The sequence below is a fragment of the Lithobates pipiens genome, unplaced genomic scaffold, assembly GCF_037356315.1.
Source record: "Lithobates pipiens isolate NorthernLeopardFrog02 unplaced genomic scaffold, aLitPip1_a1.2 Scaffold_18, whole genome shotgun sequence".
In the NCBI taxonomy this organism is placed as follows: Eukaryota; Metazoa; Chordata; class Amphibia; order Anura; family Ranidae; genus Lithobates; species Lithobates pipiens.
The window spans coordinates 378,194,013-378,216,257 of NW_027507758.1; the positions used below are offsets into that span (position 1 = coordinate 378,194,013).

The following is a 22,245-nucleotide window of genomic DNA, read 5'->3' on the forward strand; positions in this document are numbered from 1 at the left end:
AAAAAAATAATTGCTGCTCTACATAAATATGGCCTAGGCTATAAGAAGATTGACAAGACCCTGAAACTGATCTGCAGCACATTGGCCAAGACCATACAGCTGTCCAACAGGACAGGTTCCACTCGATACAGGCCTCGCCATGGTCGACCAAAGAAGTTGAATGCACATGCTCAGCGTCATAGCCAGAGGTTGTCTTTGGGAAATAGACATACAAATGCTGCCAGCGTTGCTGCAGAGGTTGAAGGCGTGGGGGGTCAGCCCGTCTGTGCTTAGACCATACGCCGCACACTGCATCAAATTGGTCTGCATGGTTGTTGTCCCAGAAGGAAATCTCTTCTAAAGATGATGCATAAGAAAGCCCATAAACAGTTTTCTGAAGAAAAGCAGACCAAGGACATTGATTACTGGAACCATGTCCTGTGGTCTGATGAGACCAAGATAAATTAATTTGGTTCAGATGGTGTCAAGCAGGTGTGGTAGCAACCAGGTGAGGAGTACAAAGACAATATCCTCTTGCCTACAGTCAAGCATGGTGGTGGGAGTGTCACAGCCTGGGGCTGCATGAGTGCTGCCGTCACTAGGGAGCTACAGTTTATTGAGGGAACCATGAATGTCAACATGAACTGTGACATACTGAAGCAGAGCATACCTTCCCTTTGGAGACTGGGCCGCAGGGCAATATTCCAACATGATAGCAACCCCAACACACTTTCAAGATGACCACCGCCTTGCTAAAGAAGCTGAGGGTAAAGGTGATGGACTGGCCAAGCATTTCTCCAGACCTAAACCATTTTGAGCATCCTCAAATGGAAGGTGGAGGAGTGCAAGGTCTCTAACATCCACCAGCTTTGTGATGTCATCCTGGAGGAGGAGTGGAAGAGGACTCCAGTGGCAACCTGTGAAGCTCTGGTGAACTCCATGCCCAAGAGGGTTAAGGCAGTGCTGGAACATAATGGTGGCCACACAAAATATTGACACTTTGGGCCCAATTTGGACATTTTCACTTAGGGGTGTACTCAATTTTGTTGCCAGCAGTTTAGACACTAATGGCCGTTTCCCATCATACCAGTTCACACCACCATGTTGAGGTTGTGTGCTGAAAAAAAAAAAAAGTACAGCATATGGTATTTTTCTCCAGCACAGCATGGTGTGGCACAATCACTTTGCAACATGCTGAAGCCAACAGACCTCAATGACGTATAGCATTTCAATAAGGTTGGTACAAATAAAAATAAATAGTGGCTGTGATCTAATACAGCTGCTGGTGTGAAATAGTCCTTACATAATGAAACATTAGTGACACACTTCTGTGAGGTGACTGGCCAGCATAAGAAGAATTGTCCCTGACTTTTCCACTTCCTTCTCTGTCTGCTTGATAGTCTTTTCATTTTAATTAAAACAATTGGACATGCACTAGCCTCAGATTTCATGAAATAAGGCGCAGCATTTTTCCCTACCTTGATAACATGGTTACAAGGTAATACTACTATTAGACCAATGTTTCCAAATCCGTCTTACAATATTTATTCAGTTAGTTTCATAATACTTTTCCATGCAAGATACTATTTACATCATCATCAACCATTTGACAGAGCGCGGCTGTATTTTAGCAGTCTCATACAGCATATTAATGCTGAGCATACCAGAAAGATCTTGCTAAGTTTTTTTTAGTTTCATGAATGGAAACGTGCCTTTTTGTGTCAAGGCTATGGACAAAATGATGCTTAAACAGCATTGATATTGTACAGGTGTGGTATTATAAGTGCTCTGCAATGTTATCATTGTCTCTCTCTTTGGTTTTTATTTTTTACAGTCTACATGCAGCACACCGCACTGCTGTCCTGGCTTTATTGTCAGTCTGAGAGTGGCTGTGAATGGTGTCACAGGGTGCTGGGAGATGGGCAGCACGGGATGGGACCACCAGATGCCATGCAATGGTGTAATGATATCATGGGTGTCTGCAGTTGTGAGGGCTTCTCTCCCTCTCTCTCTACAGTCCTGCCAGGTAAAGGACTTACCTCAGATTCTGACTCTCCCATTTGTCCCTGGATGTGCTGTCCTGGCTCCCTTGCTGTGCACTTCTGTGGGCTTGACAGTCTGGCTGTTTTTTGGTCTCAGACTCTAAGACCCCATACACACTATGCAACTTTTGTGGTCTGGTTTCCTATAGATTTATCAGAGCCATGTAGTGCAAGGGCCTATGTATCGTGGAAAGTCAGCGCTATCCCTCCAAAAAAGTGAAAAAATATATATAAAAAAATGTGATAACTAATTATATGTGATAGTGTTGCAATCTATATAAAACCGGAATATTCCGTTTATACACGTATGTAAAGATAGAAATGCACAACTATGCAATAGATGCACAACTTATTAATTGGTGCAAAATGCATATGTAATCCTAATGAGTATGCGCTATGTTGTAAATTTAGTTTTTGCCCAAAACTGTAGTTGAGTTTTGGGGTTAATCGTGCTAAATTGTCCTTTGGCATCAGTTTGGCTGGGCTGTATTATGGTTATGGTATTATGGTTCTGCCTGTGCACCTGTGAGGGGCCTTAGAACGCAGTCTGGTTGGACCCATTAGGTACCAATCTCTCTCTCTGAGCCAATCAGTGGAAGTTTGTCTCGCTGTGTATTCCGGGAGAGGGTACTGAAGTCATGTGGTTCTGGGTTCCGGTCCAGAAGTTGCTGCTGACTCAGTGGTCCTGATCCTCCTGACCAGCCCCCAGGGGTCCTCATGGCCTGAGGTGTGGATCCATTCATTTCCAAAACTCGTAACTGGCTAGTCCGAGGTGCAGTAACTGGAAGAAGGATTCTAAGGTATTCCGGTGCCGCCTCGGGTTTGGCGAGGCCCAGCAACTCTACATGCGAACAGGGGAGAACTCTTCAGTAAGAGAGCCACGCACAAGGCTGGCTGCTCAGTAAGAGCCTGGAAGCTGAGCTGCCATGGACATTGATTGAATCCACATTTCTTATGGCATTGCCGGACCAGCTGAAAGATTCTGGTACAGTAAGAAAAGTTCCTACTTCTATCCTTCTGGTTACAACTAAGTTCTTCAACCAAGTCTGTGTGAGAGACTTTGCAAAGCTAGAATTATGGTACCTGTTGGCTGCTAAATCCAAGCTAAAGGATTTATCCAACAGTCCAGTTGCATGTGGCTATTCCCTGGATTATGTACAGAGAGAGAGACTTTATTTGAAGTCAGCAGTTCCAAGCACCGGAGCTAAACTTTATCCTGATGCTCTCTATTCCCAACTTAGAGACTGAGTTTGTTCAACTGTTTTATGCAAAATAAAAATCCTAACAAGGAATTCAAGTGTTGGTCTCTACAATTACTGGGTTATCAACCCTGGGAACCCCTAGACAAGGACAACGAGTATGAGCTGGTGGAGGTAATCGGTAAGCCCAGGAAAATTCAGCTGCTCCTTCGGGGGTAAGTGCTACACATATTATCTAAGCTAAACCCACCCTAGGAAACAAGGGCAAGGGCCTGCCTGATTGCATACAAATCAAATCAAGACTCTTAGGTTTGGCCTCTTGTTGTTGGTTTTGGTGAATCTGAGGGCAGAAATCCAGAGAAGATGATATAGTGTGTGTCCAGCTTAACTGTGTCTGATGTCTGCCTTTGGAAATGCTGCCTGAAGCTCACCTGATGCTTATAAAGTGAGTGGATGAAGGCAGATGGCTTTTAAAGATGACAGGGTACCATGTTTTTTTGGCGAGAGGCAATATGCTTTTCTCCATATATTTTGTGCAAATATGAGCTTTCCACACCTGTTAGTGGCACAGAAGATTAGGTAGGAGGGGGCGATGTGGGACATGGCTCTTAAGAGTGCCCAAGGAGATTATGCAAATGAGGGGTTTTGTATTATTTTAGGAGAAGAAGCCCTAAATGCAAAATGTTCCAAAAGACATAAGACCCGCCAACAATCATCTTAGCCTGACCAGAACAATGACACCTAACAGGTTGTCACATTCATTAAAGTGGGTGTAAACCCTCCATACACACAGCGAAGTGAACAGCCACAGATGATGCACAGAGATGAACCAAATCTCCCTACATAGGTTTTACATGTATATCTGCTGTCTTCACATTTATATACTGCTTAGAAAGTTGAGATCGTGTTAGGAAAATTTCTCTTCCTGTTTAACAGAGTGTGATGTTTGGGCATACAGCCAAGATGGTGTAAATTGCTGATTGGAGGAAAGGCACACACCCCCTCTCATCACGTTTTGTAACCAGGCCAGCTCCCGGCTAATCTATATATAGCAGCCTCCCCTGACAGAAATGTCAGGCTGCTTTTTTCTGATGCGTCCAAGAATTTGTCAGGAGTTATCTGGCTGATAACAGAGGAAGAGCCAGGAGAGAGCTACAGGACTTATCTCTTTGAAGAGAGAACATGACACTGAGATATATGTGCCCAACTCAAATTTCATGAATTAGGTTCACATTCACTTAAGCATGTGTATGCCAGACCAACCTCCAACCACCAGCCATCCACTTAGGCTTGGACCTGAGAGCACCCTTTGCTTCAACAGGTTTCATTTCCATTGAAGTACTGCATGGTAAAATTGGTTTGCCTAACAACTACTTCAGACAGAGGGATGTTGAAGATTGCAACACTTTCCAGCAAGGGTGCTTTGGTGTCTTTTTACCAGAGATAGGGATACCACGTCTATCCCCAAAGTTCAATTTTAAAGTGGTATTTGGGAAGTAGGGAACCTTGGTCAAAGGAGGAAAGTAAAAAATCCTTTCATTTAGCCATCAGGCCCTTAGGAGTCATCCACGTTTGGGTTACCAGGATGATTAAACTGGCATGCAGGAAGTACGCTTTTCTGCTCTGAAATTGCAAACCTATTTGACTAGAGGGGTGGCAGCCTTTGTGGCAGTTATATCCTCCAAGGATTGCTTGAAGGATACAGGTAAGGGCTAGCTTGAAGGTCTGTTGAAGCCTTCATTCAACCTTACCAACTAAACACGTGACCAGCATGTTTGGGACCAGAGAGATCAATTCCTTGTGGCTTTAGCAGCATTTTTTTTAGATGTCAGTGTCTCTCTTAATTTGATCTCCCCCACCCTATATCAAGCTTTGGTATATCCCGTTGTGTGCTGACAGGAGGATGGGCCAGGAAAACTGAAAATTGTTATCAAATACTTACCATCATTTTCTTTTCCTGGCCCATCCTCACATCAGCATAAGGCTCCCTCCCTAGTCGCCTAAGTTATCGAACATCTTAGTTAGGGAGGGGTTGTCTTTTATTCAGCTATTCATGTGGTAATGTGGGGCTCCAGAGGAGATGCTAACCTGTTGTGTGCTGGCGGGAGGATGGTCCAGGAAAAGAAAATTATGGCAAGTATTTGAGAACAATTTTATATATATATATATATATATACAAAATTTGGGTGCCTACTGACAAACCTTTCTTTTTTTTCAGCATGTCTATACCCAGCTTAAAGTGATTGTAAAACAACCCATACAGTTTAAAATAGAAATGAAAGGCAAAACATTTTTGTATAGATATAAAAAAAACATTTTAAAAATAACCCCCACCCCCATTTTTTTTTTTTTTTAAAGTGATTACATTCCCTCTGTTTTAAGCTGCATAAGAGCTGGGGGGAGGAAAAGAAGCAGTACACTGTGCTTTCCAGTGAATGACTGTGCAGGGAGGCATGTAAGGAAAAGTATGATCACTAGAGGAGAGTACACTAGCTAGAGAACTGACCACGTGTGCTCTCCTGCTTTGTGTGGTCAGTTTTTAATAGGAAAGCAGACGGACTGGCAGGAACACCATGGATTTCACACAAAAGAAGCAATACAAAGAAAACAGGATAAGTACATGGTACAGCAGGCTCATGCAAGTACATGGTACAGCAGGCATATCTCAGGAATATGAAGTGTTAGGGTAACAATCACTTTAAGTCTACCAGCTCGTACTTTGACTAACTATTTAGTCATAGCTGCTCTTCAGTAGACGAGTGCTCAAGATGTCGGTCAACCCAATTACTTTTATGGAGGCGTATTAGTAGTCTCTTCAGCGTTCAAGAAGCTTTACTGAACTATCCATTACAAATGTTTTTTTTTTCCCCATTCTTGTCAAATCTTAAAGCATATCTTAAAGTGGACCTGAATTGTCAAGACCTGCTTTGTTAGGAAAGGTTATTATGCCTAAGCAGTACCCTGAAACATTTAGTCTTTTTGTCTTGGAATATTCCTGTAAGATAATTCTGGTGGGAATCTGTACAATGAGCTAGCATACATTTGCCCGACATTTGGCAGGTCCTTACTTCAATCTATGTATGACCGGCTTGAGTGTATATTTTGGTTAAACACACTAAAACAATGCAAATGCGGATGTAATTTTTCCTACCTGGTACAATACTGTTTCCCAGATTCAGCTCACCGTCGACTGACCTAAAAGAAAAAGAAAGTCCAAAATATATAATGTGTGACCAATAACCCAAACATTATGGAACACTGAATACTTTACATGTACATGTTGTCAGAACTGCATGCATTTTGCCTTTTTGTAGTAAAAAAGCACCCATATTGATTATTAACAAAAAATTAGCAAAACAGATTTCCTGTTAGAGCCGTTTGAGCACACACCAACACTGAGTGGGATACTGTTGTGATACTGTTGTAGCGGAGCTTCCTGGTTTACTATTTTTTTCTAACAATAAACCGTATTATACTGTGGATGCCTTTCCTTTTTTCCTCCGTTGCTCGTGGTATGTTTCCTCTCATATGAACATCTGAGGAACCAAGGGAATATTGGAGTTGCGCTGGAGGGTTTGCTTATGGTGCCTGGAATATACAGTACCTCTAAGGAGTGTCACAGAGCATTGTTAGATCCACTTGCTAATGTACGGGGTAAAAAAAAAAAAAATAATAATTAAATCTGGTGAGTGCAGGTGGATGTTGGGGGGTCATCTAGGGAGCATATCAACCCCCACAAATGTGAAGTGTAAGGTATTTGTTTATTACTGATAATTTTCACAGTTCAAATATGTATTTGTTTTAATTGATAGCGCTACAATTTTATTTATATTTTTCATCATTTTTTTGTATTAGGGCCTGCAAGAAATTGCAATTGTGAGCAGTGGATCATGGGTACAATTCTTTGGATCCTGCAGACTATTTTTCCAGATGCAGGTCTGGAGTTGGAGCATGTATCAATCGACTAATTGCGGTGATGTCAGAAAATGTATGCTTCATTTGAAACAGAGTCCCCCTGCCAAAGTGGTAGAGAAGACTTCCTGTGAATGAAAGGCCCCAGAATCTGTAAGAAGGGGGGTCTGGGGATGGGGGTTGCAGAGTGTGACCAGATTTCACGTTCCACCCTACATATGGGTGGAACATGAAATATGGTCAGAAATGGACTTCTCTTTTAGCATTTCACAAACTATTCACGGTCATCTGAAAAATATATAATTGATATCTGAATATACATTAAAGTGGTATTAAACTCAAAAGAAATCTAACTTTGGTACCTGTTACATTCATTTTGTCCAATGTCCCTCCTTTCAGACTCCAACCCTGCCAGAGATTAAAAATTAGCTGTTAACAAGAATCACACAAACATTTTGCAGTAAATAAATAATTATCTGTAACCAAATAAAGCATAGAAAACATTGCTTTTTACTTAAACCATTAAACATGTATGCAACAATGCTGAATACTTAATATACAATGGCAGCATACGTAAAAATAGAATACACAGACTTCCAGAAGAGGGCAGCAAGTGACCTTGACACACAAAGTTGGCAGTCCATTTAAAAAAGTGCAAAACCGCATCCAGAACACAATGCTTCAAAGAAAAAGCACAATACATGTTAAATCCTGACAACTTAATCCAAATAGATTTTGTATTTCACTAGTAAAAACAGCAAGCAGCACTTTCTCTTGACCCTCTTATCTGCAGAGCTCACATTGTGCCTAGAAAATAATAACCAAAAAACATTTCTGAATAGCAAATATTTTCTGCATGAAATATGTATAAAGTTTAAGTGATTCGTTCATTGTGATATATAATTTAACATTTAATAAAAGAATCTTTGCAAAAAAACAAACTAACATTTAAATCCGAAGTTTAGTTAAAACCCAGGGACATACTTGCCTATAATGAAGAGTATCCTATGTCCTGCTGACTGTTACATACTGTAGAAATCCACACCAGTGATCTTCTGGTGCTGCTAGGATTAAGATCAAGGGCTGTGACTGACACACCAGTGCTGCTCGCCCTCCCCTGCCTCCTCCCTCAACCAGAGGATTCATAGTATCCTTTCACAGAATGTAAAGCATTCTGAGATTGGAGAAGGGGTGGATGAATGACAGGATCTCTGTAAATGGGCAACAGAGGAGAAAGGGGAGGGTGAGTGATGCTGATGCTTCCCAGCTATAGCCACTGATCTTAGGCCCCATAGCAATAGAAGACCACTGGTGTTGGGAAAGTCTGGCGTCAGGGAGGGAAGAGTTCTACAGTAAGCACCAGCTAGCAGGGCATTGGACACGCTTCACGTCCCTGGTGCTGTATCCACAAATTTTACCTAAATGTCAGCTTTAGGTACATAACATATTTTCTTTCCAAGTTTCTATCAGCTAAATTTGAACATGCCATTATACCAATACTAGGAAAAACAGTTTCCCCCTCTCTACAATGAGACTTCAAAAGGCATAGGAGAGTAACAATTTGTATTAAAATGCAGCATTTAAGTTTACCAAATTGATTTACTGTACAAAAGTAGAAAAAGCCCCCATAATTATCAATAATACAATACACAGTAAAAAGGAGGCAGGAGGCATGGGACTAGTTTTTCCAGATTCTCCTCTTCCCATCCACTAATTGAGCCCACCTTGCAGGAGCTTCACAGATACTTTAGGATAGCGGAGACACCCAGCTTTCCCTCCCTGTTAACGCCTATAATTGGGCACCCGGACTTTTTACCGGGCATCTCTGATAGAGCCTTCTGAGCTCCACTCAGATCAGAGCCTAGTTAGAGCCTCCTATTTTCTTGGATCCTGGGAGATGAGCCAATACGGAAATCCCTTTCTTATTCTTATAACATCTTACTTGCCCATACATCCCAACATGATCCCCCGTACCTGAGGAAACGGGAGAGAGATCTTAACACTACGTTGACTGAAGATCAAAAGAATCAAATCCCCTTTTTTGCACATAAGTCCTCCCTGTGTAGCAAATACCAAGAAATCACCTACAAAATTCTGATGCGCTGGTACAGGACCCCCTCTGTTTTAGCGTCCATATTCCCAGGACATAGTCCTCTGTGCAGAAGAAGATGTGGTAAGCAGACTGGCATATTCCTCCATATCTTCTGGGAATGTCCAGTTCTGACCCCTTTCTGGAGACAAGTACTGGAAATCATTTACCGTATATACTCGAGTATAAGCCGAGATTTTCAGCCTCTTTTTTGAGGCTGAAAGTGCCCCCCTCGGCTTATACTCGAGTCATCGCCGTCTGACTGCTCGATCAGCGTATCGAGCAGACAGACGGCGGACATACTACAATTTGAAAGCCGCGCCTCCTTCTCCGCCTCCGCCTGTGATAGGCGGAACACTGAATTTCCCAGCAGCCTGTGTTCCGCCTATCACGGACATCGTCTCATCCTCGTTCGTAGTACGAGGATGAGACGATATCGGTGATAGGCGGAACACAGGCTGCTGGGAAATTCAGTGTTCCGCCTATCACAGGCGGAGGCGGAGGCGGGGCTTTTGAATTTTAGAATGGCCGCCGAGGCGATCCTGGCAAGGCACGGGACGGAGGCAAGGCAAGGCACGGCACGGGACGGGACGGGACGGAGGCAAGGCACGAAACGACACGGGACGGAGGCAAGGAGGCAAGGCACGGCACGGGACGGAGGCAAGGAGGCAAGGCACGGCACGGGACGGAGGCAAGGAGGCAAGGCACGGGACGGAGGCTCAGGACACAGGTAGGCTGGACACACACACACACACACACACACACACACACGGACACACACACACAGGGATGGATGGATGGATGGAGACACACACACACAGGGATGGATGGATGGATGGAGACACACACACACAGGGATGGATGGATGGAGACACACACACACAGGGATGGATGGATGGATGGACACACACACACACACAGGGATGGATGGATGGATGGACACACACACACACAGGGATGGATGGATGGATGGACACACACACACACAGGGATGGACGGACACACAGGGACGGACACACACACAGGGATGGACAGGCATGTCTCACCCTCGGCTTATACACGAGTCAATAAGTTTGCCAGTTTTTTTGGGGGTAAATTGGGGGCCTCGGCTTATATTCGGGTCGGCCTATACTCGAGTATATACGGTACATGCTTACTGATGTTGCTCTTCAGGATAACCCAGCAGCAATACTCCTGAACCTGACTCCAATGTCAAGCGTTACTGCAAATCCCTATTGAAACACCTCTTGAATGCAGCCAGGACGCGTGTCCCCAGCATGTGGAAGCAGCAATCCCCCCCGACAGTGTCGCAGTGGTTTGTTAGGGTTCATGATATTCAGCAGATGGAGCATCTTACAGCTGCTCTAGGGGAAAGGGAGGAGGAAAACAACACCCGCTGGACACACTGGGACTTGTTTGATTCTCAGATGAATACAAGTCCTACATTTGAGTATCCTGCCCTTGGATAATTTGCGGTCTTGGGTCGTCGACCTTGCCGGAATTTCATACCCCCCCCTTCCTGCCTACTTCCCCATTACTGCTCCCCCTTTATTCATTTCCCTTATTTTCCCCATTGACTCCATTGGTGTCTCTCACCCTTTTTTCCTATAAATGGGAAAATCCCTCCGTTTGTGGTGACCTTTTGGTACCACTCCTGTGAAACCAGGATTGAGAGCCTTAAACTATATGAATAATGATGTTTAGGGTCAGACCACTAAAATATATTGGCTTGGTACCTGGCCAATAGGGATGCATTCGCTTTACCCCTAGGGGGTCCCCCTTCTCCCAGTTGGTCTTACTGAATAGTTTACACAGGCCCATTAAAACTATGCTTTTTACCGGCTAGGAAGTTTCCTCTACTGTCCCAGTTGAACTGCAGGATACAACTGTAGCACTGACCCTCGAAGGAGCTGCTGGTTATATTTGGGCTTACCGTTAACTCACTTGTTTGCTTCTCCATCTTGGGGTTCCCGTGGTAGATGGCCCAAAGAATGTGGAAACTGACACTGAATCCTCTTTTAGGTTATTTATTTAGAACAAAACACAATCTCTCAATAAGGGTAGAGGGTTAGGAGCGAGTTCAGGCACTTAGATTGCAAGATGGAAGTCTTTAAAAGAAATCCAGAGAATAAAAACGGTTTCACAGCTGGATTTAGCCGGATAGACCTCTCTCACTAGGCCTAGCAGCCAGCGGTGTGCTCGACAAAGTCTCTGCCACAGACTTGTGAGATACACTTGAGCATTACTGAGGGATGTGAATAAATTTAAAGAACTGACATACGGTGCCAGGTTCTCTCAGCCGATCCAGCGATACCGTATGAATGTTGATCCAGGTTGCGTCCTTCAACTAAGCATCCAGGCTACTTCAGAGAAGCCAGCCTTGTGCACGGCCTTCTCCTGAAGAGTCCTCCCCTGGGGTTCCTCAGTTGCTGGGCCTCTCCTTTCAGATGAGACTGCATCGGACCACCCTTGGATCAGTAGGCCCCGAAATCCACTCGGGCCTGTCCCTGCAGTTGCGTCACCTCAGGCCAGCCAGCCCCAAGACTCAGGATACATGGTTCCGCACCCCAGCCCAGGAGGGCCATGGGGCTGGGTCAGGAGAACCACCAGAACCAAACCGACAGAAACTCTCCCCAACAATGTGGCGTTGGTACCTTAAATACCACTCCCACTGGGCTGGTTCCGAGAGGATAGTGGCATTCAATGCACCCAGCTAGACTGCGTTTCTACTCTTCCCAGCGGTGACAGCAACACCTGTGGTCAAGGAGAACCCAGTGCAACCCAGCTGAGCTGGTACTGAAACCAGAAATTTGGAGAAATAGTCCCAATGCCCAACTGTGGCTTCAGGCAAATTAACTTTTCAAAAACCATAGCGCCTGCTCGTCAGCGCTACACAGCTGTTGTGGAGTCTTTAGACCAGTTTCCTGTTTTAATAAAACGTTGTAATGAAACCTTGATTGATACACTATTAATGTACATTGACTTGTTTGTAGAGCTTTTATTAAAATATATAAGACCAAAAAATCCACGCTTAGGATAATTACAAGTGTAGTTGCAGCTTCCCCAGAAAAGGACAACAAAATGTCCTCCAGGAAAGTAAATAGTGTGATAAGAGCAGGGAATTGGCGCTGATAAAAGCAAATGGTACCCTCTCTGATCCAGGAAGGATAGACAGAAAAATGTGGGGATAAATCCTATTACACTAGACCAGAGAGTAACAAATAAAGCAGTGTTATTATTCAGTGAAGAAAACTTTTCAAAAAATGAGAATCCCCTTCTACTTAATGTACATACATCTTAAATCCCAAGTAAATAAATCCAAAGTAGGCATTAAACTAAGACTGATTAAAAAAGCAAGAAAACAAAACAATCCAATGAAAAGTGTATGTGCAACACTGGAGATCAGTCCATAGATCAAAAATATATAATTTCAGTGTCCTATATACATATTGCCACATGCAGTGTTAAGGTCCAAAACGACCTTTAACTTTTTATGCCTCCTTCGCAAAAGGTGAAAACTATACAAATATATATTTTTTTTGCACAAAAAAGTCACTTTATCTGTATATTGAAGTGATTTCTTGAAAGTTCAAACAGTGAACTTCTTGGACATAAATCAAGTGACCAAGCACATCCAAATGAAGCGACTTCTTGTGCTCCCCCTCAAGCCTATGCACTCACCAGATACCCTCAGCCCTGCAGGGGTAGGGAGCATATAGTACAGTATTTAGCCAATCCAGATGGGACCCACAGAAGGGTCCAACTCACTTTTGATAATGAAATCTTTGATCGAGGTGGCTCGTCTGAATGTTATGCATGGGGTTTTGGACACCAATCTCCCAATACTTATTTATGACATTCCTGATCTTAGAATGTTGGTTTGAAAATTTCATGATTATGCTTATAGTGTTGTCCTTGCTCCTATTTTTTGGTTCCTTATAAGAATTAATTTCTCATGTTTTTTACTGCTCTTTTGTTTGCTTTTTTTGAGACATGTTTTTGTGTAGTCTCTCTCTAATACACACAAGCGGAATTTCCATCGGAAAAATATTGGATGTTTTTTTCAGACTGAATTCCGCTCAAGCTTGGCTTGTATATACTTGGTCATATATATATATATATATATATATATATATATATATATATATATATATATATATATATATATATATATATATATATATATATATATATATATATACATATATATATATATATATACATATATACACACACACACACACACATGGTCACACAAAAGTTCGCTGAACTTTCGACCGTCAATGTGGTGATGTACAACACTACGACGTGCCGAGGAAATGAAGTTCAATGCTTTAGAGTACGCAACAAATTGTTTCCGAGCATGCATAGGAATTTTGCATGTCGGAATTGCTACAGACAGACAGACAGTCAGAATTTCCGATTGGAACCTTTTCTGTCGGAAAAATAGAGAACCTGCTCTCAATCTTTTGCTGGCGGAAATGTTGAGACAGAGGTACACTAGTGAAGAGGCCTACACGTTGCTGAGCATGCCAGATGAGAGCGAAGGGGGAAGCCGCCTCACTGGCAGATTCAGGCTCAGTATACAAACTGGTAGGGAGCAGCGGCATCCTGACAGATAGCGATGACGATGGAGAAGTGGTCCCTGCTAAGGTCAGACATACCCCGACTCCGTTCTTCTGTTGTTGAGGTGCAAGAACCGCAGGACTCTCATGTGGAGCAGAGAGCCAGTACTAGTGCTGCTCATCCTTCTGGTGAACTGGCAAGCACCAGCGGCCTAGCACATCCTGGTCATAGTTAAACCAGCACTGCAGTAACACGTGGGGACGTGGCGAGTCCCACAAGTGCAGTTCCATCTGGTGCGGTGGCTAGCACAAGTAGTGTCCCGCAGCCACCAAGAAGAAAAAAAAGACAGCCCATAGAGTCCATATTGCCCTTCCTGCTGCATTTGCCAATCCTAATTGGGAGCCCACCACTTCTGCAGTGCCCATTTTATGCACTGTTTTTAATGGAAGATCTCTATAGATCTATTGTGGACCAAAGCAATTTGTATGATGGTCAAGTCATTGCCGTTAATCCTCATTTGACCCTTGCCAGAGAATGAAACCTATTAAGGTTTCTGAATTCAAGACCTTTCTGGCCTTCTGAAAATATATAAAAAAGACCAAAAAATTTTTTTTTGTTGTTCTCTCTCTATTGTTCTCCCTTTTACTGTATTTTATGCTTAACTGTAATGTTTCATCATGTTTGCTTTTCAGGTATGTAATTCTTTTATAGTTTACTGTGTTTTATTGTGAACCATTATTTTGTTTGTAGGTAAGCCATTCAGCTGCAGCAGATATTTATCGTGACAGCAACAGTGTTTGCTCTCGCAATACATAAATCACTGACTCCAGCGATGTAGGAGGCGATTTCACCACCAAAAAAATAAATAAATAAAGAATGTATGTAGGCCCATCATTAGAAGTGGGTGGATGCAGGATATTCAAATGGTGGGATACCCACCGATCAATCTCTTCATTCAGCCCACAAGCTGCATGAAAAAAAAATAAAAAAAGCGTTACAATACATGCTCAACAAGGACCAGCGACGTACTGGTATGTTGCTGGACTTTGAGTGGTTATACCAAAATGATGCCTGCAGGTTTAGGTAGGCTTTCATGTAAAAAGCAATCCTAGCAGCTAATTCTCCTCTAGACTGCTTTTAAAAGCAGGGGGAGGGAACACCCCCTTCCTTCCTGTCGTCTTCCATGGTTTTCTCGGACTCTCCTGTCCCACCAGGGAACCCGAGAATGCAGCCGGTGGTTCTGCCAGCTGACCATAGAGAAAAAAAAAAAGGACGCAAATTTAATTTGGGTACAGCATTGCATGACTGCACAATTACCAGTTAAAGCAACGCTAAATTGTAAAAAAATGCTCTGGTCATTAAGGGGGTAAAATCTTCCAGGGCTGAAGTGGTTAAAGTTAAAAATTTTCTTATGCCAATACCACAGCTTCAGGATAAAGTCATACCTAGAAATCGTTTCTTCATTTTTATTTATTTATTTTAAGTGTGACACCTATGGGCGACTAATGCCACATATACACGATCAAACTATCCGGCGGACTTGGTCCGGACAATCCGCCCGTGTGTGGTCTCTGGCAGACTTTTTTTCCCCAAAAGTCTGGCGGACTTAGAAAGTAGTTTTGATTTAAAAATTGTCCGCCGGACTGTGAGTCCAGCAGACAATCCAGCCGTGTGTATGCTAGCCCGCCGGACTTTTGAAATGAACGGACTTTCCCACACACGGAGAAAGGTCAGTTCATTTTGAACGCGGCTCCAGGTAGACGGGGCTAGCGCAGGATTGACATGTCGCTGGCCCCGTCACCTGGTATGGACTTAAAGGGGAAGCCCTATGCCAAAAAAACGGCATGGGGGTCCCCCCCAGGTCCATACAAGACCCTTATCCGAGCACGCAGCCCGGCCGGTCAGGGAAGGGGGTGGGGATGAGCGAGCCCCCCATGCCGGGGGGCTTGTCCCCATGTTGATGAGGACAAGGGCCTCTTCCCGACAACCCTGGCCGTTGGTTGTTGGGGTCTGCGGGCGGGGGGCTTATCGGAATCTGGGAGCCCCCTTTAATAAGGGGGCCCGCAGATACAGGCCCCCCACCCTATGTGGTGAGTATGGGGTACAATGTACCCCTACCCATTCACCAAAAAGATGTAAATAAAACACAACACACAAGGGTTTAAAATAATTTATTGCACAGCTCCGGGGGTCTTCTTCCGTCTTGGGGGGGGTCTTCTCACCGGACTCCTCCACTATCTTCTGCTAGCTCTTTTACTAGCGGAGGAGCCCGGCTTTCTTCTTCGTCGCCGCCCGGAGGTCTTCTTCCGACTTCGGGGGTCTTGTCCCCCTCTTCAGGGGTCTTGTCCCCCTCTTCGGGTCTTCTTGCCGGGCCTCCGCTTTCTTCCTTTAGCTCTTTTACTAGCGCTGGCCCGGTCTTTTGTCGCCGCCTTCTCTTCTCCTCTTCTTTCTTGAGATGTTGACTCAGCGCTGTCTCTGGCCGTAATGACATGGACATGTTGCGCGGCGACTTTTATAGGGACAATGGGAGGGGTCACCGGGTTATGTCCCCGCCCATTATGATGTCACAGTCCCAGAGGACTGTTTTCTTGTGATCACAGACTCAGAGATATGGCAACTTTTGTAGTACTGTGATTACTTAAATACAAAAAAATAAATAATATAGCAGTCTATTCAGAAAAGTAGGTTATCGTCGCCCTTCCAGTTGCTTTCCTCAAAATATAAAAACACCACCACCTTTGGTAAAATTGTACAGTCCCCAGAAATTAGCTCATAAAAAGCCAAAGAAACAAGTGCTACGTTCACAAGCTGTCCTCATGCATAAGTGTCTCCACTCCCGAGGGTCACCTCTCACAAAGGGAGGAAACAATCCCACTAAAACAAATAGCTCCCAATGGAGCCAGCAAAGAACCCATTGTAGTGTAGCATTTAAAATCGTTGCTATAAGCAAGGCAATCATAAAATTAACAAAGCAAGGTATTGCAGGAAAAAGCCTATCCACTGCCGTTTTGTAAATGTTCACCGGCGTGGTGACAACGCTAGACTCCACCCTTCAATTTCCTTCAATTGGATGTTTTGTTTTTGTTTGGGTACAAGCAGCCAATCACACTGCTAAGCATGGATTTACACCACTATACTTGCTATTACTTAAATACAGTATTTGTGACAAAGACTCTTGTGATCATTGAGAACATCCATTTAAAATTACCATATGAAAATTACAACCCATCACTTTCTGCATAAACTGCACAGAGCAACAATATAAAACCATTGATAAATCTACCTGCATTATAAATAATACAAAATGTAAAAGTTAGCACTCCTTCAGAAAAACACCTCGACAAATCAAAAAGCCAATGTCAACCCAAGATACTAACTTGTTGGCGTACAGATTTCATAGGGAACACATATCTGTTGTGCCTTTCAAACATCATACATATTGGTCCATAATTTAGCTGGCCGTTTATTGGATTATATATTGTTATGTACAACAGGTTAACAACACACCCGTGTAATTCAGTAGTAGATTTAATACAATAACAAATCTATATTTTCTGCTAGCTATCCATGTGATGAAGATTAAACCCTAATCTAGTCTTGTGTGCCTCTATTTTGTTTGCCAGTTACAATGGCAGCACTAGCAGATTAGGCTAAGGACAAGTTAGATTTGACAGTATTGATTGTCAATTCAGCATTTCAGAGCTTCACTAGAAGTGACATTAAGCTCTTGCTATCCCAACTTCATTGGTAACACTAAAAGACATCTATGCGATTGCAGACCTCTGACGAAAATACTGTTGGACTCTCATGCTAACAATCTTGCTGCAATATTTTCTAAGCCACCAACCTTTGAGGAGTGCCAACTTCACTCAGTTATTAGTGGTTGAATACTTGTTAGGGATCAGAAAATCAAATGATTGAAGCCATCAGAGCAGCATGGCAGCCAGGCAACCACCATTTTCAGAAAGTCAGGAATGGTAGCCTACATAGTATTCTTTTACTGTTTTTTTTTTTTCGTTTTTGTTCTGCTAAGTCACTGTTAGTTGCTGTACACAGGAGTGAACGTGCATGTGCTTTGCTGTACATGTTTGGGTGTGTGCTTGCACATATAGTATTGGTGATGGCAACACGCAGCATAATAAAGGACTGGCCTGACTCATGGTAATTTATGACTGCTCTTCAGCTACTACTTTGTGACATAACCAGTACATCATACATGATTTACTAATACCAGTCATACTTCTGTTCCTGACCTGCATTTGATACTATACCTTTTGTTTGGACTTTTGGTTACCCGGTTTTGATCTTGCCTTGTTTTTTTGAACCACAATTCAAATGCTTATGGATTTAGTACCTCACCGTCTGCTTGTTGATGAACTTGTCTGTCTCATGACCCTGCTTCAGTTCTGGTCTCCTATGCAGTACCCTTCTCCTAATCTGCAGATGACTCTGATCAATCCTGAGATCTCAGTCCTACCGTTATACCTGGGTTCCACTTTAATTCTTATGATTGAACCCTTTTGGTTGTCTGCCGATTTGTCAAAGACAAGTGCTCAGCATCGGACACTGACACCAGCTCTTGTAGCTGATTAATTGCTGCTAATGCTACTGGTTTAAGTCACCGCAAGTGCTCGCTCCTCACACCCATGCCTCTCCTGCACCATCTTCTGTACCATTTCAAGAAGAACTTGGGCTGGACAAGAGAGATCACACCATCATCTCTGTCTTCTAGTAGGTATGAGGCAGGATTTGGCAATTGCTACTTGTGATTGTATGCATTTAGCCTACCTATAACGCTCACATTTTTTAACTTTCCTGGGGCTTTATTACACTGGACAACAATTTTTTTTCCCCAAAAGATTTGCTTCCTAAAACAAAAAACACACAACTTTTGGCGATTACGATAGACCTCTTCAAACTGAGCACAAATATCAATGACTGTGTCATGTACATATCTTGAGAAACACAAAATTTACTTTTAATGACTATTATGTATTTAATTGCATGAGGTTTCCAACATGTTGTGAGAGTTCAACAGGGATTAAAAGTGTTTTGCTGCCGATTTTAAATTTGTGCTCATGGGCAATGTTCTGGTGAAACCTCTCACCACGTTTAATATAAGTGGTTATTGGGGGCTGTTGGCGCTACCTTAAAGTGATAGTTATACTATAAACCTCCGGTAAGTGAAAAGTATCGGTATGCAAAGCTAATTTGGTAATATAGGTACAGACCTTTCCCTATTCTCTATATGTATATTATATATATATATATATATATATATATATATATATATATATATATATATATATATATATATATATATACACACTAGTGACACCAATAGTGTACATCTGCCACACATATATAATAGCCTCCACAAATGGGTACAAAACTGTATATAAAAAAGCCTCAGTTCAGAAATTTATCCAAGCTCAAAAGATATGCAGATATACCGATAGGAAAATAAAAAATATAAAAAAGTGATAGAGAACACAAAACTAAGGAACCTTTAGAGTGCTATGTGAATAATTGTGATTAGTTCCACTACATGTAGAGATACAACATAAAATATCCTTGTAATTAATACTTATTCCCCCTATGGATAATGTTCTCAATAAATAGTAGTGCAGTGCAGACCCTATGTGAACTTATCACTATGAATACCAACTGATGTGAATTATACCAAGGATTGTATAAATCAACAACCCCTACATAGGTGATACCTATAATGGCAGACAATACATACATACATACATATTATATATATATATATATATATATATATATATATATATATATATATATATATATATATATATATATATACACATATATATATATATATATATATATATATATCTATCTCTCTAAAAACAAAAAAAGAGGGTTTTATACCACAGAAAGTATATGTGCACCTAATATGTGAACCTTATATAGATAATGAAAGCTATACTGGGGTTTACAGCAACCTTCCCATCCACGTATAGCAGATAGAAAAAATATAAATGAATAAAAGATACAGAAAAAGGAAAAAAAAAAATGAAAAAAATGTAAAAAGTGCAATAGGACTATCAAAATAGAGCTAGAATAAAATAGGATAAAGTAAAAATAGTCCACAATAATTCTTCTGATAAACGTCCAACAGTGTGCAAGATTCCAACTCGGAGAAAACAAAGAAGGTGACTTTCGTGATCATATAATTTTCTTTAGTGACTTCCGTGCAGGTTTCCCCTTTTGGGTCCCCACTCACCAGATCCACGTACCCCCTAGGGGGTTGCAAGCATATAGGTTCTGCTCCGCTGTGCGCTGTTGAGGCTTCCAACGGCCAGCTATAACCTCCACACTCTGCCCCAGGATTTAGTTCTTTGTGCAGGAAAAAGGTCTTTGCCAGGTGCGATAATTCCTCAGAAAGGAGAAAAACCAGCTCTCATGGTATAGTATGTCAGATACCCAGGAAACAGGCTATTTTTCAGGGCAAACCTTTTACCACAGATACTGAGTCTTTTTGAGATTTGTTAGGTGGTGATAAAAAATCAAAAAAACCCACCATAAAAAGTAAAAATTATATATTACTTTATTACAAAGTTACAGAAAAATACAAAAAACTATATTGTATAAAAGGTGTGTCACACATCAAAAATAATAAAAAATAATAAGATAACAGTACCACACACTTTAGTCAATGGGGGACATGGCACATATACCTAAGGACAAGGTAGAGAATAAGTCCCTATTAGGCAGGTATCAAAAGAGAGCATTAGAAGAGAGTCACAGACTACAACTAGATGTTCATAAAAAGGAGTCCAAGTGTAAATGCAGAAAATGGATTTTCAATGAGATGTTGCACTTTGTGGTCTTGTATGCTGTAAGACATTTGTCAACCAGCTGAATGTAGGGTAGTAATCTGTAGTTGCCAAGGAAATTCTCAATAACATCCTTGAATGCTTTCCAGACAATTCTCTCTGGCCCCACTAACAGATTCTTAAACCACTCGTCGTTGATGACCTATCTGATCTGTGGACCAACAAAAATGCCTTCCTTAGTTGTTCTTGGAAACATCTATCTCGTAAAATCCTTTAGCTTCACAAAATTTCTCAGTTGTGATTTTATGTCAAGTGAAGGCAAAAATATCTTTGTGGGCTCAACAAGTGGTTCTTGTGCAATGTTTTTCTGTCATAGAACCAAATGCTTTTGTATTTGGCCATTTCTTTTTTATGTAATGTGAATCTCTTGAACGGCTGCCCAATTTCCATATGCAACAGGACTTTTGTATTTCAGAGCTGCATTCGCAGAAGAGCCACTTCTAGATATCTACAGATAATCCAGTTGTACTTGGTGTACTAGAAGTGCTTCAACATTTTCATGTTTTTTGTAGTTTTTTTTTAAGGTGTCCAGCATTGCCAATAGGTATTGCAAATTCAAAAAAATAAATAAAAATTAAGATTTCTATAAAATGGTATGGGATAGGTTAAAATTACAGGTTATTTTTTGTGATTAGCAGCTACAAATCTTTAAACATACACCAAAAGGTGTCCAGGAAGCAAAATCTTTGTTGTCCAGTGTTATCACTCTTACAAAGTACATTAAAACCTTTATGTCCATTTTATGGACCTTTGTTCCCTAGCCTCTTGCTCCTCCATCTAGTAGAAGGATTATATTTACCAAAGCATCACATTCGCAACTTTAATTTTACCCAATTCTTTTATTAGAGATTTGCAAACAAGATTTGCATTTACATTGCCTTTCACTACAAAACAAGGAATTAAACATGAATTAAATAATAGTAATAAAGCATAAAGTTCAATTACCATAGCGTTTTGGCTCTTATTAAAAAGTGCATTTTTTCCTCAATATCCAGGGTAATATTAACATATTGTCATAATGAGTTTGAGAAAAAAAGTGAAGTATGCCAAGCTCCCATTTTTCATATGTAGTGCTATTATCTAGGCTTGGAAATGCACAATTTATCAGACGAAGAACATCCTGTCTTGTCTGCACTATGTTTCAATTGAATCATCAATCCCTCTTTTGTCCTGAAAATTTCACTTTTTCTAAAAGAGTACTTTGATCTGGTTATGTATAAAAGACAGAATTTCGTCAAAATAATTGAAAATTACATAAATGATACTTAAACATATGGCTATAATTTAATAAGAACATGATTCACTTAATATACACATTATATGTACAGAAACTCTATTTTTAATAAAGTTGAATACAATTATTAAAAGTTCCACATTTTTTACCCAGCATGCGCATCCATGGTTCAATTTCAGGCAAACTTCCCATTGGCAGTAATTCTGCTCTGTCAGCAGAGAGGGAACTAAACAACATTTTGCAAATGTTAGATTCCATCTTACTTGTTATTTTATCCCTCAATCGTCATTCACACACGATTTGAGAGAGTGTGGCAAACCTGGACCCAGGAAAATAAATGAATCTCCTTCTTCGGGTATAT

At 41.6% G+C, this 22,245-nt stretch overlaps 1 protein-coding gene across 3 annotated transcripts in view; it reads right to left on the reverse strand.

Moving 5' to 3' along the window:
* ERICH1 (glutamate rich 1) overlaps positions 1–22,245 on the reverse strand; it is a 136,352-nt gene that overhangs the window by 82,953 nt on the left and 31,154 nt on the right. For all 3 annotated transcript variants that reach the window (XM_077487760.1, XM_077487759.1, XM_077487761.1), the window contains 2 exons: positions 7,495–7,540; positions 6,372–6,415 (listed from right to left, as the gene is read on the reverse strand). In XM_077487760.1, coding sequence (XP_077343886.1) covers positions 6,372–6,415; positions 7,495–7,540 — 90 coding nt within the window. The remainder of the gene's footprint in view (positions 1–6,371; positions 6,416–7,494; positions 7,541–22,245) is intronic.